Source organism: Periplaneta americana, chromosome 6 (assembly GCF_040183065.1).
Source record: "Periplaneta americana isolate PAMFEO1 chromosome 6, P.americana_PAMFEO1_priV1, whole genome shotgun sequence".
Taxonomy (NCBI): Eukaryota; Metazoa; Arthropoda; class Insecta; order Blattodea; family Blattidae; genus Periplaneta; species Periplaneta americana.
Genome location: NC_091122.1, coordinates 90,086,624 through 90,106,561, shown reverse-complemented (window position 1 = coordinate 90,106,561; position 19,938 = coordinate 90,086,624). Strand labels below are relative to the sequence as shown.

Genomic DNA, 19,938 nt, shown 5'->3' with positions numbered 1-19,938 from the left:
AACCTGTATCCACTGAAACGATTCGTCGCACTTTAAGAAGAGCGGGTTATCACGGCAGAGTAGCGAGGAAAAAGCCATGGATCACGGAAGTAAATCAACGTAACAGATTGGACTTTGCGAAAAGGTATGTAAATTGTAGTGAAGAGTTCTGGAAATCAGTCATCTTTAGTGCTGAAAGTAAATTCAACATTTTTGGTTCGGATGGACGAAATTTCGTGTGGTGCAGAGTTAATACAGAGTTTAAAAAGGAAAATCTCTGCCCAACTGTAAAACATGGTGATGGTTCTTCTATGGTTTGGGGCTGTATGTTTGTTAATGGTGTACGGAACCTAGCTTTCATAGAGAGCACAATGAACCAGTACGGCTACCTTAACATTTTGAAACAAAATATCCAACAAAGTGCGGAGAAAATGGGCTTGGGGTCGTACTATCAATTCCAGCATGACAACGACCCAAAACATATGGCCCTCAATGTTAAGTTGTGGCTGCTATATAATACCCCAAAACGCTTGAATACACCACCTCAATCCCCAGATCTCAATCCGATTGAGAATTTGTGGTGAGAATTGGAAAAAAGGGTACAAAAACACCATGTGACAAGTAAAGGCTGCATTAATTCAAGAATGGTCAAATATTTCTAGTTCCATCACAAATAAATTAGTACAGTCTATGCCAAAACGATTGAGAGAAGTTATTAAAGCCAAGGGACTGTCTACAAAGTATTGAGTTTATTGTTCTTGTAAATAATGTTATGTTTTTTTCCTCTGTACCATCAATTATGTGATGTTGAAATAAGATGTGTTTTGTTAAATTTTATTTTATTTCATTAATATTGTAGACAAATTACGTACAAATTATGTTTAGTTGGAGAAATGATAATAGACGTTATAATTATATTTGTTTTGTATGTAAATTATAATGCTAAATACAATATATTGATTTATATGAAAAATGTAAGTGTACGATCAATTATGAGAGCCACTGTATATATATATATATATATATATATATGATATGATATGATATGATATATTATGATATGATAACGTTCAACACGGCGCACCACGTCTACTGAGAGAAAAAAGGTTGAACGTTAGGTTGTTAGTTCGAAAGGAAATGAATTCCGGTTTTTAGTGGTTTATCAGAGCAATGTAAGAGAAAACGGAGAAGTAGATGTTGTGTTCATGAAAATGTATTGTAAAGGTTCAGAATATAAGGTAATATTATTCAGAATAATTACGGGAGATGAAATAATTGTACCTGCTGAAGATATTCTGCAAGTCCTATTGGAGAAGAGTTGTGTAGGTACCTGTACGCATTTCCAAAGGCAAAGTTCTTATGTAGGCCTACATTTTCATCTTCAATTTAATTAAGCATCTCCATGAATTCGTCCATCACTCACAATAATAGCAATATTTTTCTCCAATAAATAGTTTGCTTTTAAGTTATATCCCTGATCACATACAGCAGATTGATCAGCCTAATGGACTTTCAAGACAACTACTTTTATCAAGTTCACTATTCTGCCTTCTAGCGACTGCAAAAGAAGTGACGTTATAACCCTTATGGAATTGCATGAAGCAACTGTGGAGTATTTCAATCTAGCAGTCGTTAGTCGTTACAAAAAATGCCTTTTCGACGGTGGAGGCTCGGTAGTTGTTCTCATTTTATGTTCCCATTCCATAACATGGGAATGGTCAGAGCCATCTATAGAAAGCCGGAGTATTGGGTCGGCAACACTGTAAATAACTGTCACGAGGAGGCCTACGATACAAAAGCACGTGTTTGTGTTAATGTCGATTTTCAATGTAAATGGATGTTATAACAAGTGTGTGTCAATGAAATTATGTTCGCAGTCGTACCAAACGTTCATTGTTTATGTATTATAAAATAAGTGCGTATTGGCGATAAAAGCAAGACAATAAATGAAAATAAAATGGTTGCAGTCTTTGGTAATTTATACGGTTAATGATGACAAAGTCATTGACAAATTCTTCTAGATATTAAATATTTTATAAACTATAGTCGTACTTCTGATTTTTGGTGTATTAGAATTTGTTCTAGCCAAATTGTGGGCGCTTGCCTGCTATATACATTATATCTATTAAGTTACTTCGTTGATTTTAAAGTTCATTGTGAACAGCTGTTTTGTGATCCCATAAATGTTGCAGTTTTGTTGACGATTTGTATAATTTGTAGATGCACACACTCCCTCTGTTGGTTTTCAAGGTTTGTTTATTAATATTATTTATTTTTGTAATTAGTTATAAACATGTTTCTTTTCACTTCTTACAGGATTTAAAGTTCACTGAGTTTACGCTAATTGGCACATTAATAGATAATGATATGTTATTATGTTGAAGGTATGTTTCTGCATTTTTTCATAGATCTTTATATTTGGCCTAACTGTATTTACACCCTCATACTTCATTATAATATGTCAATAGTTTCCTCTATTTATATTTTTATTTTATTTGCATAGTTTACTTTCTTAGCTTGTTTTCTGTCTAGTTATATTTATTTAAAATTATATTTTAAAACGTTTATAACAGATAAATGCAGGATAACAGTATTATTTTGGTGACTGGCCAGGTTCAAACTAAAACTGGCTTCCTAGGCATCTGAAATATTGATAGAAAAGCACGACAGATAATCACATGAGATTAAAATATGATATTCTAGACCTTTCACGTCAGAGGTGAAACAACACAAAGCGGCAAAACATTGTCAATTTACTAGCTACATAATGGTTGACTGGAATTGGGTATTGCGAAAGTATGTCGTTATTTTATTTATTTTTGGTACAAGTAACATTTCTTTAAGTATTTATTTATTTTCCCTTGTACCATCAATAAAAAACACCTATGCTTTTGATTTTCTAAAGTTATTTTAAGTAGCTGTATGCAAGTACTTACGTGATATTCTGAAACTCAAATAAAATATAATTTCGGGTTCCGTAATAAATTACGTACATCAATACACTGAATCTTGATCATATGCACTTACTTTTGTATAAATGAATGTCGAAAATGTACACTTGACAACGAAACCAAAGCACTAAAACGTCAAAAGTCGTGCCTTATTTCGCATTAGCCCGCCTCCCCTCAGCGTTGCCAAAAGTAGCCTACGCATGCTCCAGCTTGTAACTGAAGATTGCTCTGGAATGGCCAATCTAATATTATACTTGTATGTGTGATCAGGGGTTATATTAAGAAGTTTAATCATTTTGCATTGTTTAAACTCTCAAACTTGGTGGTTTAAACTGAGCTAAAGTTTAAACCAAGAAAGGCAACTAAACTGAACTTGTGAATACAGGTTTTGTTTAAACCACAGTTTAAACTTAAAATAAGTTAAAAGATAGGCCTAGTTTAAATTACTGCTGAGAATTAGTAATAGCATTCTTTTTCTATGGTGACAAGCGGTATATTAGAGTAGGCCATGAAGTGTGCGATAGAGTAAGAGTAACTTTAATCCACTGTATTCAACTATTCAGAAAAGGCTTGCTTTTCGTACGCAAAAATGTTTAGAAAACCCCTACTTTTTACTATGGTAATATAGGGCTCCTACAAAAGGCCTTTCGAACACATGTAATTTTCATTCTATGAATCTGAGGTGCATGAAAATAATACCAATGCAAAGAGAAACTCAAAACGTTTAGTTCCTTACCTTAATGATGTTCAATTTGTCCTCCCTTGGTAACACGGCACACATCAAGCCTATAGTCAAGTTCCACGTAGGTACGCGGATTTTCCGACACCCAGATTCTGAGGTTATATCTGTTCACCTTGCCAGAAAGATGAAAAGTAGCGTCGTCAGAAAGCACCACGGGATGAATAAATTCATCATTGTTTTCAATTAAAATCTGCATACTTATGCAGAAATTTCTTCGTAGCACTTTGTCCTCTGGTTTTAGGGCTTGCAGCAACTGTAGTCGGTACGGATGAAATCGCAACCGCTTGCGAAGAATCTTGCCTTAAAATCAGTGTACCATTTACGGATTATAGGCCTAATGGGTGGATCTGCATTAAACTTTGTTCGGTAATGCCGTTGCACATTAATAACCGACTGGTTCACGTGAACATCAAGCGCACAAAAAGTTGGATGGTTTATGCATCAATTGACCAAAGGCCAAAATAGATTTTTTTGGATTACTGCGCCATCTACTGGCTAAAGGATTAAACTCTTTACAAATAATTGTTCCTGCTCTCTATGTCAACATAATACGACGGAAAATTAGTTTTGACCAAACGCCAATTCACTAATTGTAAAAATTAAGATTTGCATCAAGTGACTAACGACCTTTTCCTACGTCTGAATTTCGCATCAAATGACCATGCGACAATGTGGGTCGCTTAGTCATATGATGATAATTTTATTGTCGATTCCCGCGTAGCATGTTCCCGCCTATACACTCGTGTATTGAAATGACTTTCAAGTTTCGTTGTTTCTGCAACGTTTCACTATTTTAGTGTCAGTAACTTAACCCTAGCTTGGATTATCGAGATCTCAATAATAAAAAAAATGTTTAAATACAGTAAACATGTAATCACAACAATGCAATGCAACTGTCACATATTTGCATAAAAATATCTTTTCCATAGCCTCCTTAGTACTGTACCATGTTACAAAATATCTGTAGATGCAGTAACTAATGTTTGTGCCATTATTACAGTTATCTTTAAATAACTTGAAAACGATTAGAGATATCTCAAAATGGATTGCACCATTGACTTTTTCAGAAAACTTCACATGATTTTGAGTACCTACATGAACCCCTTTCCATTTAAAATTTCAAAGTTGCATCCAAAATGGCAGCTTTTGAGATAGCTGAGGGCTAGAATCAAATGTATCACTGGTAGAGCATTTGGTCTTACAAATACTGGTATCACCTATAGTAATCTAAAATGAAGCATATGGAAGATACAGTATTTATATAGTACCGGATTTTTTATTCATTCTGTAGATTACAGCTTGCTTCGCGGGTTTCAGCACACCCTGCCGCCTAGGTAGCAGCACCTGCGCTTTTAGCGCGCAGAACTGCTAGCTGTCCGGTATTATTATAATAAGGTATTTGCTATAGCAGCCATTCCGCCTCAACAATGAACACATTTGTTTATATGCGCTATTATGAAGCAGTTTTACCAACTAGGAAAACAATGTCGCCACAACTAAACTTTTTGAGCTTCTTTTTTTCATTGGTGCTATTTTCATGTACCTCAGATTCATAGAACGTAAATTACATGTGTTCGAAACCGGAAAGGTCTTTTGTAGGAGCCCTGTAAATAAAGGACTGTAAGTATGTTATATAGGCTAAACTGAACTGTGTAGTTTGTTAGGTACAGAAAAAAATATAAATGTAATTTTAGAGAATGTATTGGTGTATTAAAATTAATAGTAATTGAGAAAGAATTTGAACCTATTGGATACAAATTCAATATAAGAATAACCTCTTAGTACGGATACACGTTTTACTTTTAAACTAATCGGATGTCCATGCAGGAATCAGGACCGGTACAAACAATCAAGAATTTGACGGTAATGATTTTCTTTTTGCTTAGAATAATACACTGTTTACAATGTGAAGGGAAATATCATATTGCCAACTAGATCACAAATACGAAAGTTTAAATGATCATGTTAAAGTTCGCGTCATTTATCTTTGCGCACATTAGAAATAATATTCCACTTCATTTTAGGAAACAATGAACTGGTTATACAAAGAATGTGCCAACTAATTTTGGACTAAAATTTTAATAAGTAGGACTGGAAAAATATTCTAAAAATAACTACATTTAAATTTAAGAAAATCATGTAAAAAATGAGAAGAAATAAATATGTGTTGAATACTTTCTGCGTAACATATTCTTGACAACTGAAGCGATTCAGCTGTTGAGTTCCATATTTTTCCAATCCCGACTGCAACCATCAAATAAAGTTCCATAACTGTAGAGATTTCCGCATCTACAGTGTTGATTGTTAACATGTAGTTGGCAAACTTACTGGGTGGGCGGTAGATCTCCATTGTGGGTTTACCTCTGTTAGACGGCATGGCGTTGTTGCGACGCCTGCTGCCGGATTCTCGTGCCTGCGAAAGAAAAAGAAGCAATTTGAGTAAGAAGAAGCATAATATGTATGTGTATACACTTCTTGTGTAAGTTCAGTGAACTCTAAATGGGAAAACGATAAGAATACATTCAACAAATGTGCAGTAGGCCTACTAACGAGACTACAATTTTAGTTCAAGACGCACATAATATGTGTAGAACTAAACGAAGTTAATATTCGAAATCTTACTTCTCCCTCTGCTGGCTGATTCAAGTGTAAATTAAAATTCTTGTATGTGAACTAGGAATTTGGATAAAGGCCACTGATAAAATTGTTTAATAGACGCTCCCTAAGTACAGGGTGGGCACAAAGTTCCGTAATCCTCTATAAATACCTGAAATATACACACTATTTATGTAATTCTGGTCATAATGCAGACATAATCCACTTTATAAAACGTCGATAGGTTCGGTGTGACATTCGCCTCAGCATTGCTGATGTAACGTGTCGAAATGCGCGTCGCACGACATCCTTCAATTCATCAATGGTGTCGTACCGTTCCTGTGCAACCTTGCTCTTAATGAAACCCCAAAGCACACATTGTCATAGGTTGTGAGATCAGGGCTGCGAGGTTGCCAGTCGAGAGGAGCTGGTAAGATGGGTCGCCCACGGCCAATCCAGCGTTGTGGAAACCTGTGACAATGCGCTTTGGGGTTTCATCAAGAGCAGTGTTACACAGGAACGGTATGACACCATTGATGAATTGAAGGACGCCGTGCGACGCGCTTTTCAACAGATTACATGCTGAGGCCAATGTCACACCGAATCTGGCGACGCATTATTTTGTGTGAGGAGAATGATGGGGGACATACTGACCGTTTGGAACTTAGGACACAAAGTTAATGTAAAGTGGATGTATGTCTGCATTATGACCGGAATTACATAAATAGTGTGTATATTTGATGTACTTATAGGGGGTAACGGGATTTTGTGCCACTCTGCACACGTACATTGTATGGTATTGACCGTACTTCTCCAAACCTACAGATACCTTTTTCTAAAAATGGTAAAGATACAGATAAATTCTGCTGAACCAAAAATTAATCTTTACGTAGTACTTTTTTCTAAGCTGAAATAATGAAAATGACTAATTTATCGTAACACTAAATGCGTCATAAAACGCTGACTCTTGAATCGTCATTTTGAATGCCGTAATTTCATGTATTTAACGTATCATGAAGTACCGTCCAAGTGACTCGTAAACATCCAATAAAATACCTTAATATTGAATTTTTAAATTACAACATAATTTCTCTTTTAGTTCGGAGATTTTTGTCGCCATAAATATAACTAGTTCTAAGTATACTGTATGTTCGGAAAAAATTGAATTTGACAAAGCCAGATTTACTATACCACTGATTATATTCTGTAGCGTTATCTTTAATAGAACAGATTCAAATCGTCGTTGATTTTATGAAACCTCCTATGTGACATTACAAAGCATAATTTTTTTTCAGAAGGAAGAAAAACAGTTATGAAAATGCTACATGAGCTAAATGACAGTTGTGAGCAGTATGGGATGAAGATAAATGCAAATAAGAAGAAAAATAAAGAGAGCAAACTTGTGAATTCGAAATGAGGCATTAGAGCAAGTGGTCAGCTTCAAATACTTGGGGTGTACTATAAGCAGTAACATGAGCTATTGCCAGAAAGTCAAAAGGAGGATAGCAATGGTCAAGGAAGCTTTTAATAGAAAAAGGAGCATCTTCTGCGGACCTCTGGAAAAATAATTAAGGAAGAGACTGGTGAAGTGCTTTGTATGGAGTGTGGCATTGTATGGGGCAGAAACGAGGACATTACGACGAATTGAAGAGAAGCGACTAGAAACACTTGAAATGTGAATATGGAGAAGAATGGAACATGTGAAGTGGACAGACAGAATAAGAAATGAAGCTGTGTTGGGAAGAGTGGGTGAAGAAAGAATTATGCTGAAACTGATCAGGAAGAGAAAAAGGAATTGGTTGGGTCAGTGGCTGAGAAGAAACTGCTATTGAAGGATGCACTGGAAGGAACGGGAGAAGAGTTCGGGGCAGAAGAAGATATTAGATGATAAACGACATTAAGATGGCGCTCAGAGCACAAGGGAATCAAATTACAAAAATAAAGTTTTCAGAAAATTAGACTTAAAGTTTTTATGTATAGTTCACCACCTATTAAAGGTGAGTGTGATTTTAAAGATCTGCCCATTGTAAAGATTGTGAGGACATGATTCTTTTATGCTCTGAAAGTAGTCTCATCTAAGGTATATAAAGACGAAATATCTCCCTTGATTTGATTCTCTTGTGTTCTGAACGCCCCATATATGGATCATATGAGGAGACAAAGAGAAAGGCAGAAAATAGGAAAGATTAGAGAATGCCGGGTTTGCAGTGAAAGATCTGCCCTTGGTCAGAACACTAAATGAATGAATGAAGAATATTAGATAAATCGGTAGAAAACGTTGATGAATATGATGACATCATCATCAAGAATCAGTGTAGGTCTATTGATATTTAATTACTTTTTCCTTCCTCCTGAAAAATTATGCTCTGTACTGTCACATAGGAGGTTTCATAAAATCAATGACGAAATATATTTTAAGTCGATATATCGTCGTGCTTACTCAGCATGCGCAATATGTTATAATTGGAACTTGGATGTTTTGGGTCTGTATAAGTACAGCACGCCGCACCGTGAACTTAACCCGGGCTACGATACGGATAATGATATGGGAAGTAATAATGGAGAAATGAGTCCGAGGTTCAAAGCCGAAAGTTACCCAGCAATTCTGCTTCAATTGTTTGAGGGAAAACCCCGAAAAAAAAACCCAATCAAGTAAGTTATCCGAACTAGGATTTGAATCCGCACCCACTCGTTCCACGGTCAGACATGCTAACATTTACTCCACAGCGGTAAACCAGTACTAGACTTATTGATACAGACTTTTTTTTTTACTAATGGGGTACTGTACTTGAGTGTTCGTCGTTCACTCATAATGAAGCAGTTGTGTAGACTAATTTACGGACAGAGTCGTTGCCCATTTAGTATAATACAATTCAATTTGCTTAATTAAAGGGATCATGCCTAAATATACATCCTCAATAAGTGATCTATTGCGAGAGTCGATTGCAACCGACAATAACTTTTCTACAGATGGGCAAGTTATGTAGGTAATTATATTTTATCAAGCATGTGAAAAACACTAAGGATCATTCTGTTGCTTGTATAGGCCTGTATATATTTCCCTTACTTTCTCTGCGCGTTTTAAATGTCGGCATGCAACTTAAACTTATCGTAGCGGAATAGTGGTAGCATGCAAGCGTCTGGACTCGAAGTTAGCAAGGTCAAATCCAGCTAACGGTTATATACTTTTCAGTACAGGAAAATCTTAAACTGTGATCCTCTGTGAGGATCTCGATTTTAAGATTTAATGTTCGAAATGAAGCCTGAAAGAAAAGAGTCCTGGGCAAAATTTAACAAACTTTATCTTTTCGCGGTAAGAAAAATCCTAATGTAAACACAAGCACGGCTGTCATACCCGTGATTGGCTTCCAGTTGAAACACTCACACGACGCAGGAAGATACAGTTCCGTATTTGGAAACCATAACATTTAAAAATTGAATTCTATTTGTTAAATACGATGAAACATATAAATTCACTCATATGTAAAACGATGTGTAAAAGGAAAGCTACTTTTATATTTTGTTATTTACTTTGAAAGTGGTTGAATACCAAGAGTAATACCAAGGTAGTATGTTCTTGTAATACGCTGGCGCCACTTGAGCTTGTTGTAAACACATGATAGTATAGCTTCTGAATCCTCAGTGTAAGTGGTTACTAAACACAAAGAGTAGGAAACCCTCTCAAACGCGGAGAGAAACAAATAGTGTTGAAATAAAATAATAATAATAATAATAATAATAATAATAAGTGAGCGGAATCCAAGTAATTAATTATAAAGTAACAGTTTCCTAAGCAAACGAATGCACAGTAGTGAGGTTAGGCCTAATTTGATGAGTAACGGGTAATGTTTAACATGAAACAGAATGTACAACAGTGGGCGGGATCCTTATCAAGAAAGCTATATATAATCTTGATCCTTACTGAGAATCGGTGGCGCCAAGCTGCGGCCAATGAAACCTCATTTCACAGTCACGCGTTTACTGCAGCATTATTCTTACAATGAAAAGATTATAGTTCCTTACTCAATGAGTTACAATCTTCTAACTCGTTGTTTTTACTAAATGATGGGCTACTATCCCCTGCCACAGAATCTACATGGCTGAAAACAAAAATGAATTAAATGAGTGGTTTGCAGGTGTAATAATTTAATAAAAATACAGTTTTGTAAACGTAATAGATTATTAATATGTATTAATATTAGTAAATTGTTCCGTATGACACTTCATCATCACCATGTGAATCACCAGGCTACTTTTTACATTTATAATATTATATTTGTATGAATGTGAGTGTGATTGTGAGTGTGCCGGGTTAATATTAATTAACCGATCATCACAAATATAAAAATACATCAGGACTGTCGCTGGGCAGTAATCTGAACACAAGGCTTCTATACTCTCAATAGGTTATCTCGTGTTTCAATAGCCAATCAAATAGCTAGTTGGCTGATGACGGGTGAAGAGTCCATGCTGATTGGTCCTTTATTTTCAATGATAAGCGTGCATTATAAACATAATCGCCTCAAATAAAAACATTACAAGGAATATAAACCAAGTGTGTACGTATCATGGAATAAAATAAATACGTTGAAAATGCTTATACCTTGTATATAAAAGCTGTACTTGCCACTGCATTATTTTTCTGTATTTCTTAACAATTATTCGTCTGCTCTCAGTGTCTGACGTCCGTTTTCGTCTGCTAGTTTCCAGTCTTGTGTTCACATACTAGAGTCGTATAAAGAACCTAGTTTTGACCGTACAATCAACAATAAAATTTCACGTAGAACGTTATGTACGAACATTGCCACATATTCTTTGGTTCTTTTTATAATATTCCGCCCCTTTTTAATCGTGTTCTTGCCATGAAACTCATTGTAGAATTTTTCAGTATTATTGAAAGTACTTAGCCATGCTGGTGTTGGCATGGTTAAACCTTCAAAAAATAGAATAATGTACTAAAATTTAAAGAGGGCCAAGATGGTGGTGTTTTTGTTTTAAATGGATGTTTATAAAAAATCTAACATTGATTGATTTTAATACCTCATTCTAAAATTTGGAAAAAGGGGCATGTACCGGTAAAGAAATGTCAACAACACGTTCATTTACAAAAATCATTATAACTCAACAATGAACTGTCACTGGAGGCTATTACGATTAACCCACTGATTATGCCATAATGACAAAATGTCATAAATCGTTAATATAAAATCAATATAACGAGAATTATAGTGAAAAAACATCGTTGGTATCAGTCGTTAACCCTCCACCCCTTTGGTATGCAACTATTAGTATTAGTAGTTAGTATTTTTTATATAAGTAGCATGATTACAAAAGAAAGAAAATAATTTGTACGTTAACATAGATGAACCTAATCCAATTATATAAAGCTGGTATTAGCATAGGCTACTTATATAGACCTACGTGATTTATTTAAACTTACTTATAGACTTTAACATTGTCGGTCGTTTCGGCTTTATTTTCATTAAAGCTGCTCGAAAATCAGGAACAAAATCGTCATCTTTAAAATGATCAGAGCATAATCTGCTTGCATCAGGACTGAATTTATCCTGTCTTTTGCACGCAATTACCCACTTGTTTTCTAATTTCTAAATCTTTAGGAATGGTAGACAACTCTTTATTTTTATCGTTAGAATTGTCGCATACCGCAACAGCACACCTTTTACCTGGCATAATGCATTCAAAACAACATAAACAAGAAAAAACACGAGATACTGCTTTGAAGCATTTGAGCTTTGGCGCGCTTAGCTATCTTGTGACGTCAGAATCGCTCTCCTTTCCCCGTCGATCCCTCGCCAACAAGCTCAGTAATAATGCAACCTATGATAAGTTTAAAAGCCTTGACTTGAACACACGTTTCAGCGTCACATTGTTGACAAGTAACTCCATCTGTTAGCACAACCATAAGGCATCTAATAGATGCTATAGAGTTACTAACAAAAACAAAAAATAATATTATAATAATGGGTATTTCAATGCAAGTCTATTAGTTATCGCAATAGATTAATAATATGTTGCTTATATTTATTATTTTTCGTAAAAACCTATAAATTCCTAAATAGAAGATTTAGAATCCTAAAACATAGATTGAAACATTCTTTTTTTTGTCTTTTAAAATCTAAAAATTCGGGGCTTGCTAATCAATAATGGGCATCAGAGTGTTAGTGTGAAAGATTACAAGTTTTAAAGTAATAATTTAATGTTATCAAATTACAGATATATATATATATATATATATATATATATATACAGTCTACCTTATGATGATGTTTTAGACGTTTTAGTGCACATACTGGTCGGCATACTACTGAACTATGGAATTCTACTTACGTAATAAGGAACAGAAGTTAATTAGTCGTTATTTTATCTTGGGAAAACAAGAACTATTTACCAGAAACACATGTTTGAGTGAACTGCTCTGTCTACAACTGCTGTATAAACTGAGTCAGATGCTGGCTGACTTCAGAGCTCTTGTCTATTTTAATTCGAGGCAGTGATGACAAGATATAAACTATATATGCAATTTCGTATGCATGGTCGAGCACAAAGCATTAACAAGAACCACCCTGAGTTTCCGGAGTTTGAAACGTCTTGGGATGGATACGTTCCGCATACCCATGATCATGTCCACCCACTCGACGAGACGACCCAAATCCAGTGGTTACGATCGATCTCGAAGTCTTCTCATTCACCACACATCTTGACTGCAAAGGCATCCATGCACATTCCATTAGTTCATTAATGATGTAACTTGAGTTAATATTGTGTGATGCATTTGATCTTCGCAGGAATGCAGTGTTATCGCGTAGTTTTTTAATGCTTCCTGACACGTAACGAGTAGCATAGAAATTTGTTATGAGCAGAAAAAAGTCCTACATTTTATTTTATTTTATTTTGGCGTTGTAGAACGGCATTCCTAAGATCTGCCAGTCTCTCTAGAAGCTTTTTCCACTGTTAATTTATAAGAGTATGTCAAAACGACGTTTCATTATGAGAATAATACTTTTGAGGCAATACGGGGGCGTACGTTTTTATTCAATATTAGGCTACTGCTTTCGGTCTTTCTATATGCGCGTATACAGACTACACAAACACTATATCGTAGCTCACATAATCATTTATATCGTTTTCTTGTCGCATGTACTTCCTTATTTCGTTTGTTTTGTTTTCTTTTTTGGCTTTTCTTTTGTTCTTTTATACTTTGTCTCTTTTTTCGTCATTATTGCTTTCTTTCGGTCTTTGTGCCTATTTATACTAATATTTACTTCTTTCGATCTTCTTATCTATATTCATTTCTTTCATCTTTTGTCTGTTTTTCTTTCGTTATTTCTATCTCTCTTCCTTCAATCATATTTAAATCCCCCCCCCCTTTTTGCGCTCCTACATTTTTCCACGTTTCTTTCTTTATTTCGTTCTTTCTGTATGTATTTCTTTTTAAAACTATATTTTCATTTTCTTTCTTTCTTTACTTCATAGGTTTTTCTTTCGTCCTTGTGTATATTTCCTTTCGTTCGTTCTTTTTGTTTCAATTTCATTCTTTTTCTTCGATTCTTTATTTTTTTGGTCGTATTTCTTTCTTTCTTTTCTTTCTGTTTTGTGTAAGTTATTTCTTTAAGCCTTGGTTTTTCTGAACCGACGCTTGCGACGTGCGAGGCCCGCCTCGCACAAATCCGGACTACACGAGAGATAGTGATTGGTTTCTGTAACTGCGAGATGAGAGGTCTGCGCACCTCGTAGCTATAGAAACCACTCACTATCTCTCGTATAGTCCGGATTTGTGCGAGGAGGGCCTCGCATCTCGCACGTCGCATGCGTCGGTTCAGAAAAACCAAGGCTTTATACATCCACTTCTTTTGTTCCTTCTGTTTTCATATCATAACGGTGTTGCTCATAGTGTTGTTATACTTCAGTGGATTTCATCCCATTGTGGATTGACAGGGAACGAAAAAACCGACAGTCATTCAAAAAAATAGTACTTACATTCTGCAAAATCCAGAAAGAGCAGCCTCTTATCGTACAGCATAAAATCTGGTACATATGATTACCAACACACTCATCTTCAAACTTCACACACTAGACGACAGGGCAGTAAATGGAATACACTCTTATCAATGATAAAATAACATCGATGGGCAAGGAGAAAGGTTGTTACCAAATTTAGACTCTGTACAGGCCATGACTACTTGAGAAAACATAATAATATGTAGTCTATCGAATTGGTACATGAGACAACCCAATCTGTACTCTGAGTTATCAAATATGGACTCTGAACATTTAATGTCCTGCCCGGCACTGCAAAAAACAACAATTTGAGAGAGATATATTAGGAAGTCAGAATCCTAATGCCTTAGATATAAAAGTTTCATTGTGGTTTTCTTATTTCTGTATTTTCTTTTGTCATTTTTCCCGCTTTTGTTATGATTGGAGCTTACATAGGTCAGTGACCATTTAAATAAATAAGCATACAAACAACAAACACACACAAATAAATAAATAAATAAATAAATAAATAAATAAATAAATAAATAAATAAATAAATATTTTTATGCTTGTGTTTATTTCTTCGATTTTTTATGTTTATTTGTTCCATTTTTATTTCCTTCTTTCATTCTCTCGGCTCATGTACTTTCTTTTGTTTTTAGTTTCTCTGTCGCTGTTTCTTTCTTTCGCAAGACCAACGTTTCAAATTCGTTTCTTTCTTTTTTCATGCTTGCTTTTCCTTTTCTTCATTTCCTTCGGATTTCTTATTTATCTGTATCTATTTCCTTCGTTATTCCTGTCAATATTTTTGTCCTCTTCCTTACATATTTACTTCTTTCGTTTTCTCTGTCGTTGTTTATATATTACGAATTTTTCTCTGTGTTTACGTCTCTCGTTCTTTCTGCCTCTCTATCTTTATTTCCTCATACATTTCTTTCTTTAGTCATCTAAGTCTTTTATTTAATTCATTCGTTTAGCACGCAATGTAGAACTTATTGTTGTTTTATCCACAGGTTTTATAGGACATCGGATCTACGTGGCGTGAGGTCAGTAAAAAGCAGTAACTTCGCCTAACACAATATCGTAACACGATGTTAAAATAATACCGGATAAACATTCAGGCCCAACATAGAATTCGAGCTCTCTACCATTATAAGCTTAGGCCTTAATCGTAGTAAAAATCATAGGCGGCTGCAGTACATGATTTTAGATGCAGAGAAAAGTCATAGAGAAATGAGTTAAGAGATTTGTAATATACTATCTGGCAATGTAAACTGCAACAAATTTAAATACTTTATATAATTTACGGTCTTAACGGTGTTCGACATGGGGTGAGATTTTTGGGTTTTTGTTCCATCTTCCTTGCCCTTCCTGATTATGGACAACCGATTCATAGCTCCGGAACGTTGGATGTTTCTAGATCCATGATATGGTGCATTCCCCCCCCCCACAAAAAAGCTCGCTCTTTGAGTAAACAGCTATTAGTAGCTTACAGTATTAATCTGGAAATAAAGACACAAAGATTCAAGAAACTAACCACTTGTAGACATCTAAGTATACTCTCTAAATAATTTAATTTAAAAAACATTATTTCTGAGCTTTTGTACACAAAATATTCTTAACGCGTAAGTGGTGAGGTATTTTTCTAGTCACGTAACTGGTGAGGTGGGAATTGCACTTACCCTAACTTAGAAACTTGTATCGTAGCACTCAGATAATCAAACTGAATTTTTAATTTATATAATCAAGTACTTTTATTTGTTTTAACTAGGTTTTCTTCAAAATTAGGGAAGCAGGCAGCATAATAAGCAATGAAAAAGAAAAAAAAAATATCTCCGCACATCCACCTGGCGCAGGCTTCTTTTCTTACAATGGCTGGGATACTCATAATCACCACCTCACCAATAAACGGGTTAAAAGTCACGTAGGCAAACGTTAAAAAAAAGAGTCAAAACGTGTTTAAGGAATCTGAAGTACGTATTTCTATGGAAAAAGTGTTATCATATTCCGTAAAATTGCTATATGGTGATATAGGCCTATATAATTAATGGAGATCACAGAGAATCCATGGTCAAGATCATGGATTATGTTCTCAAAAGAATAACTGTTACATTTTCCTATGTATGTATGTATGTATGTATGTATGTATGTATGTATGTATGTATGTATGTATGTATGTATGCATGTAATTTAACGTATATTACACGAAAAATGTTAATTTCATTTTCACGTGAGCTTCAATGTTTATTTCATCTACAATACAGACAATATAATGAGTTAATGACAATCACATTTCAATACTTTTTACCAGAAAGAGGAATCTTTCTATCTGCTGTTTCTGTGAGTTTAGGGATTTTGAGCACGAAGACATCTCAGTAGCTTATTTTAGCTCTGTTGTAGTGTGAAAGACAGGCCTACTATAAAAACTGACAAGTTTTAAAAGTCAGTTTATTTTATACTGGTATACATATTTTGACGTTAATATGCTTATACAGCAATGCTAATTTTCTGATACGTCAGCAACATAGTTCTCACATTTAAAGTACGTGAAATAGAACAGAAAGTGGAAGACACGGTATGACGCCAGTATTCTCGTGCATAACTGAATATGAACAAAATGCGATAGGTAGTTCAGGATTAATCAATGTACACAGATAGAAAAATAGCACGTCCATTAATATCTTTCTCGATATCAGGGATATTGAAAACGCGTATTTCCATGAAACTATCCAAATAGATTTTTTTGCAGCATTACAATTGTTCCTCTATAATACTTCGTACAATATGTAGGTAAAAAAAAGTAAATAAGCACTTCAGCAGCAACGTCAAGTAAGAATATGAACATACAGTATTATGTTTACAAAAATTATACATAGGCTACACTGAGTGAACAATAAGCAAAGAATATTGCTAATAACTTTATAATGTATTTATTAGATGCATTGCTGTTGTTTAGTCAACTGTTCGAAGAAGGCACCACTTATGAGGCAACTAGGGCAGGAGAGAATGGTGTAGGGTGGCCAGTTCCTTTCCCCCTCCATTGCATATATCGCCCATTAGCTACATATTACACTAGTCAGACTTCAGATGCATACAAACAATTGTTATTCCTCTGACACATATCGTCAAGAGAGATGTACTGCCTGATAATAGATGTACATATCAGCCAGAACTTGAATCAGAGGATATTAGTTGCATATCGCTAATATTTTGCACATAATTTAAGAAAATTTATATTCTCCTGTATACAGGTGTGTCAAAAATAAATTTTTCTTAAATTACAGCATATACTTATTTTTACATTTTTTTAAAACTGTTCTATCAATTCTGTGTGTGGAAAGGTCAATATTTATTCGTTACTGTATTATTTTCTTTTAATTTTAACTTTATGCAGAGAAGGTATATTAATTTAAATAGAGTATTAAATTGTTTGAGGGATTACAGAAGGCCATGAGTAGGCTACTGTTTGAAAAATAAAACTAGTCATTCATAGTGTAGACCAGGGATGCAGAACTGGGGAAGAGAGGCGTGGAAGCATGGGGAAAGAGTTTGTTCCCCGTCCACAATCCCCCGGCCTTTAATTACGTATCTGTGATGTCCGCAAGCACACTGAATACACATTTCCTCTTCCCTACCAAATCCAATATCGTGTGGGGGTGAAAGGAAGGGATGAGTCACGTGTTCCCGCTTGTGACATGTGCCACAATTGTAGCACAGTTTTTCATCCCTGGTGTAGATTGTAGAATATTGCGTATAATAATTATTATTATATTGTGGAGTGTTATAAACACGTCTGTTCAAGAATTGAGCATTAAAGACAGGGGTGTGAAATATTTTTGGCCGGGTAGCTGCTTGAAATTACACACTGTGGCAATTGAAAGATTTTCTGTCTTCTGTGTAATAGGCCTATGTACGGTATGTCGTTACAGACAGGGTGTTGCAGAATTCAACAGAAGAAATTTAAGGGGTTGTAGAGGGGTCCTAAGTAAGTATTTTGAGATAGAGATACTAGGGGTCTGCGGGTTCAAGCTTGCGCGTAATGCCGTGAAATATTTTTGGGCCAGTATGCCACTGATTGAACCTGCACGTCGCATAGCGATACATTTGGAAATGTGTCGGATAAAATATTTCTATGTCTCTGTGGCACAATAGGTAAACATTGTAGGCGGTTTCTGTCAGAGGTTGAGGTCGAAAATTCAAACTTCAGCAGGTATATACTTTTTTAATCTTAAGGTATGTAATTTTAAACTACTGAAACATCGAAAAGAGAGCTCTCGTTATTTTGTAATGTACGTAATAATGACAGTAATTGTTTAGAAGAAGGAATGTAGTTTGAGAAATGCATATACATTACTCTGGACAAGTCACAGTATGTGTATCAATCAACTTGTAGTGTACCAACATAAACTGTGCACACCAGAATTCTGTTTAATAGAAAATATTTTAATAAAATTTATAAATGAAAAAAGAAAGAAATTTTCCTTTTCGTCTTCCTTAGAGAAGGAAGTAAGCAATATTAAAAAATTATTGTACATTACAGTACTATGGGTATACTGTAATAAAGGAAAACATATTACTCGCTTCAGTTGGAAAAAAAAAGTTACAGGAATTGTTCAAAGTAACGACCTGCGCCTAAGTACAGTATTTTTCTGAGATAAATTAAGTAGGCCTACTTTTTCTAAAGTTTATTCATTATTCCGGATTATCCATTAGAAACTACGTAAAACGAATTTCATACAACTTAAACATTACAATGGGACAAATATGCATGAAAATAATAATACAGAACACGAAAAGATCATATACTCGTCACATTTGCAACCAAACGCAAGCGCGTTTTTAACAAATACCTAACTGAGCTCCATAGGAGTCCATTACGACTAACTTGATCTCAAGTGAACTGTAATGAATCAATGGCTAGTACTATACAGTATACTCTTACCGAAAGCACAATAAATACTAAAATATGTTTTTCGTTGGTTCAGAAAAGAAAGAATTCAGATATCTCATCAATAAATTAAGAGGTATTTGGATAAAAAAAGACGGTCATACTCGAATATACTACTTTAATGTCATTCTAAAATAGGTAGAGTAACAAAACAAGCTCTGCAGTGGCGCGCTGTCTCATTATTTGCCGGCAGTTTTACAGATTCTGTGAAGGCTAAATTTTGAAAACGCGAGTGATTAGTTTTTAACAGTTGGGCTTCATGCAATCCCTAATAAGGTCCGAAGCAATCGCATTCCATTCCACACCTCTATTTCGTTTTAAGGGGTTAGGTACAGCTTACAGAAGTAAATTTTTTGGAAATATTCAACATTTTTTTCCTCCATTACTGTATCTTGTACAATAATGCAAATTGGTATGTGCAAAACACTGTCCTTCTGCTATATGAAAAAAAATATATATATTTACGATATAAAAAAATATACATAGGCCTATTTTTTTTTTTTTTCAAAATTCAAAGCGGTGGCACTTCACTGTGCAGTGATGAAGCGTTTCCTTCATGACTCATAAACTTGTTAACTTTTTTATGTTCTCTCTCTTTTATTTTATTGCTGAAACTCGTGTAATATCATGCTCTTTCAAATACATTCCTTAATAAATAATATCTTTTTTATTTTGTGTTAGAAGAAAATACTGATATTTGACCATTTCTAAAAATGAATGTATTT

The 19,938-nt window shown here is 34.8% G+C and overlaps 1 protein-coding gene across 9 annotated transcripts in view; it reads right to left on the bottom strand.

The window, feature by feature from the left end:
* The window catches only part of LOC138701479 (uncharacterized), a 316,721-nt gene that overhangs the window by 79,485 nt on the left and 217,298 nt on the right, over window positions 1–19,938 (bottom strand). For 6 of the 9 annotated variants that reach the window (XM_069828383.1, XM_069828381.1, XM_069828388.1 and 3 more), the window contains one exon: window positions 6,001–6,085. In XM_069828383.1, the coding sequence (XP_069684484.1) occupies window positions 6,001–6,085 (85 nt within the window). The remainder of the gene's footprint in view (window positions 1–6,000; window positions 6,086–19,938) is intronic. The other 3 variants (XM_069828382.1, XM_069828389.1, XM_069828387.1) reach the window with 1 other exon arrangement.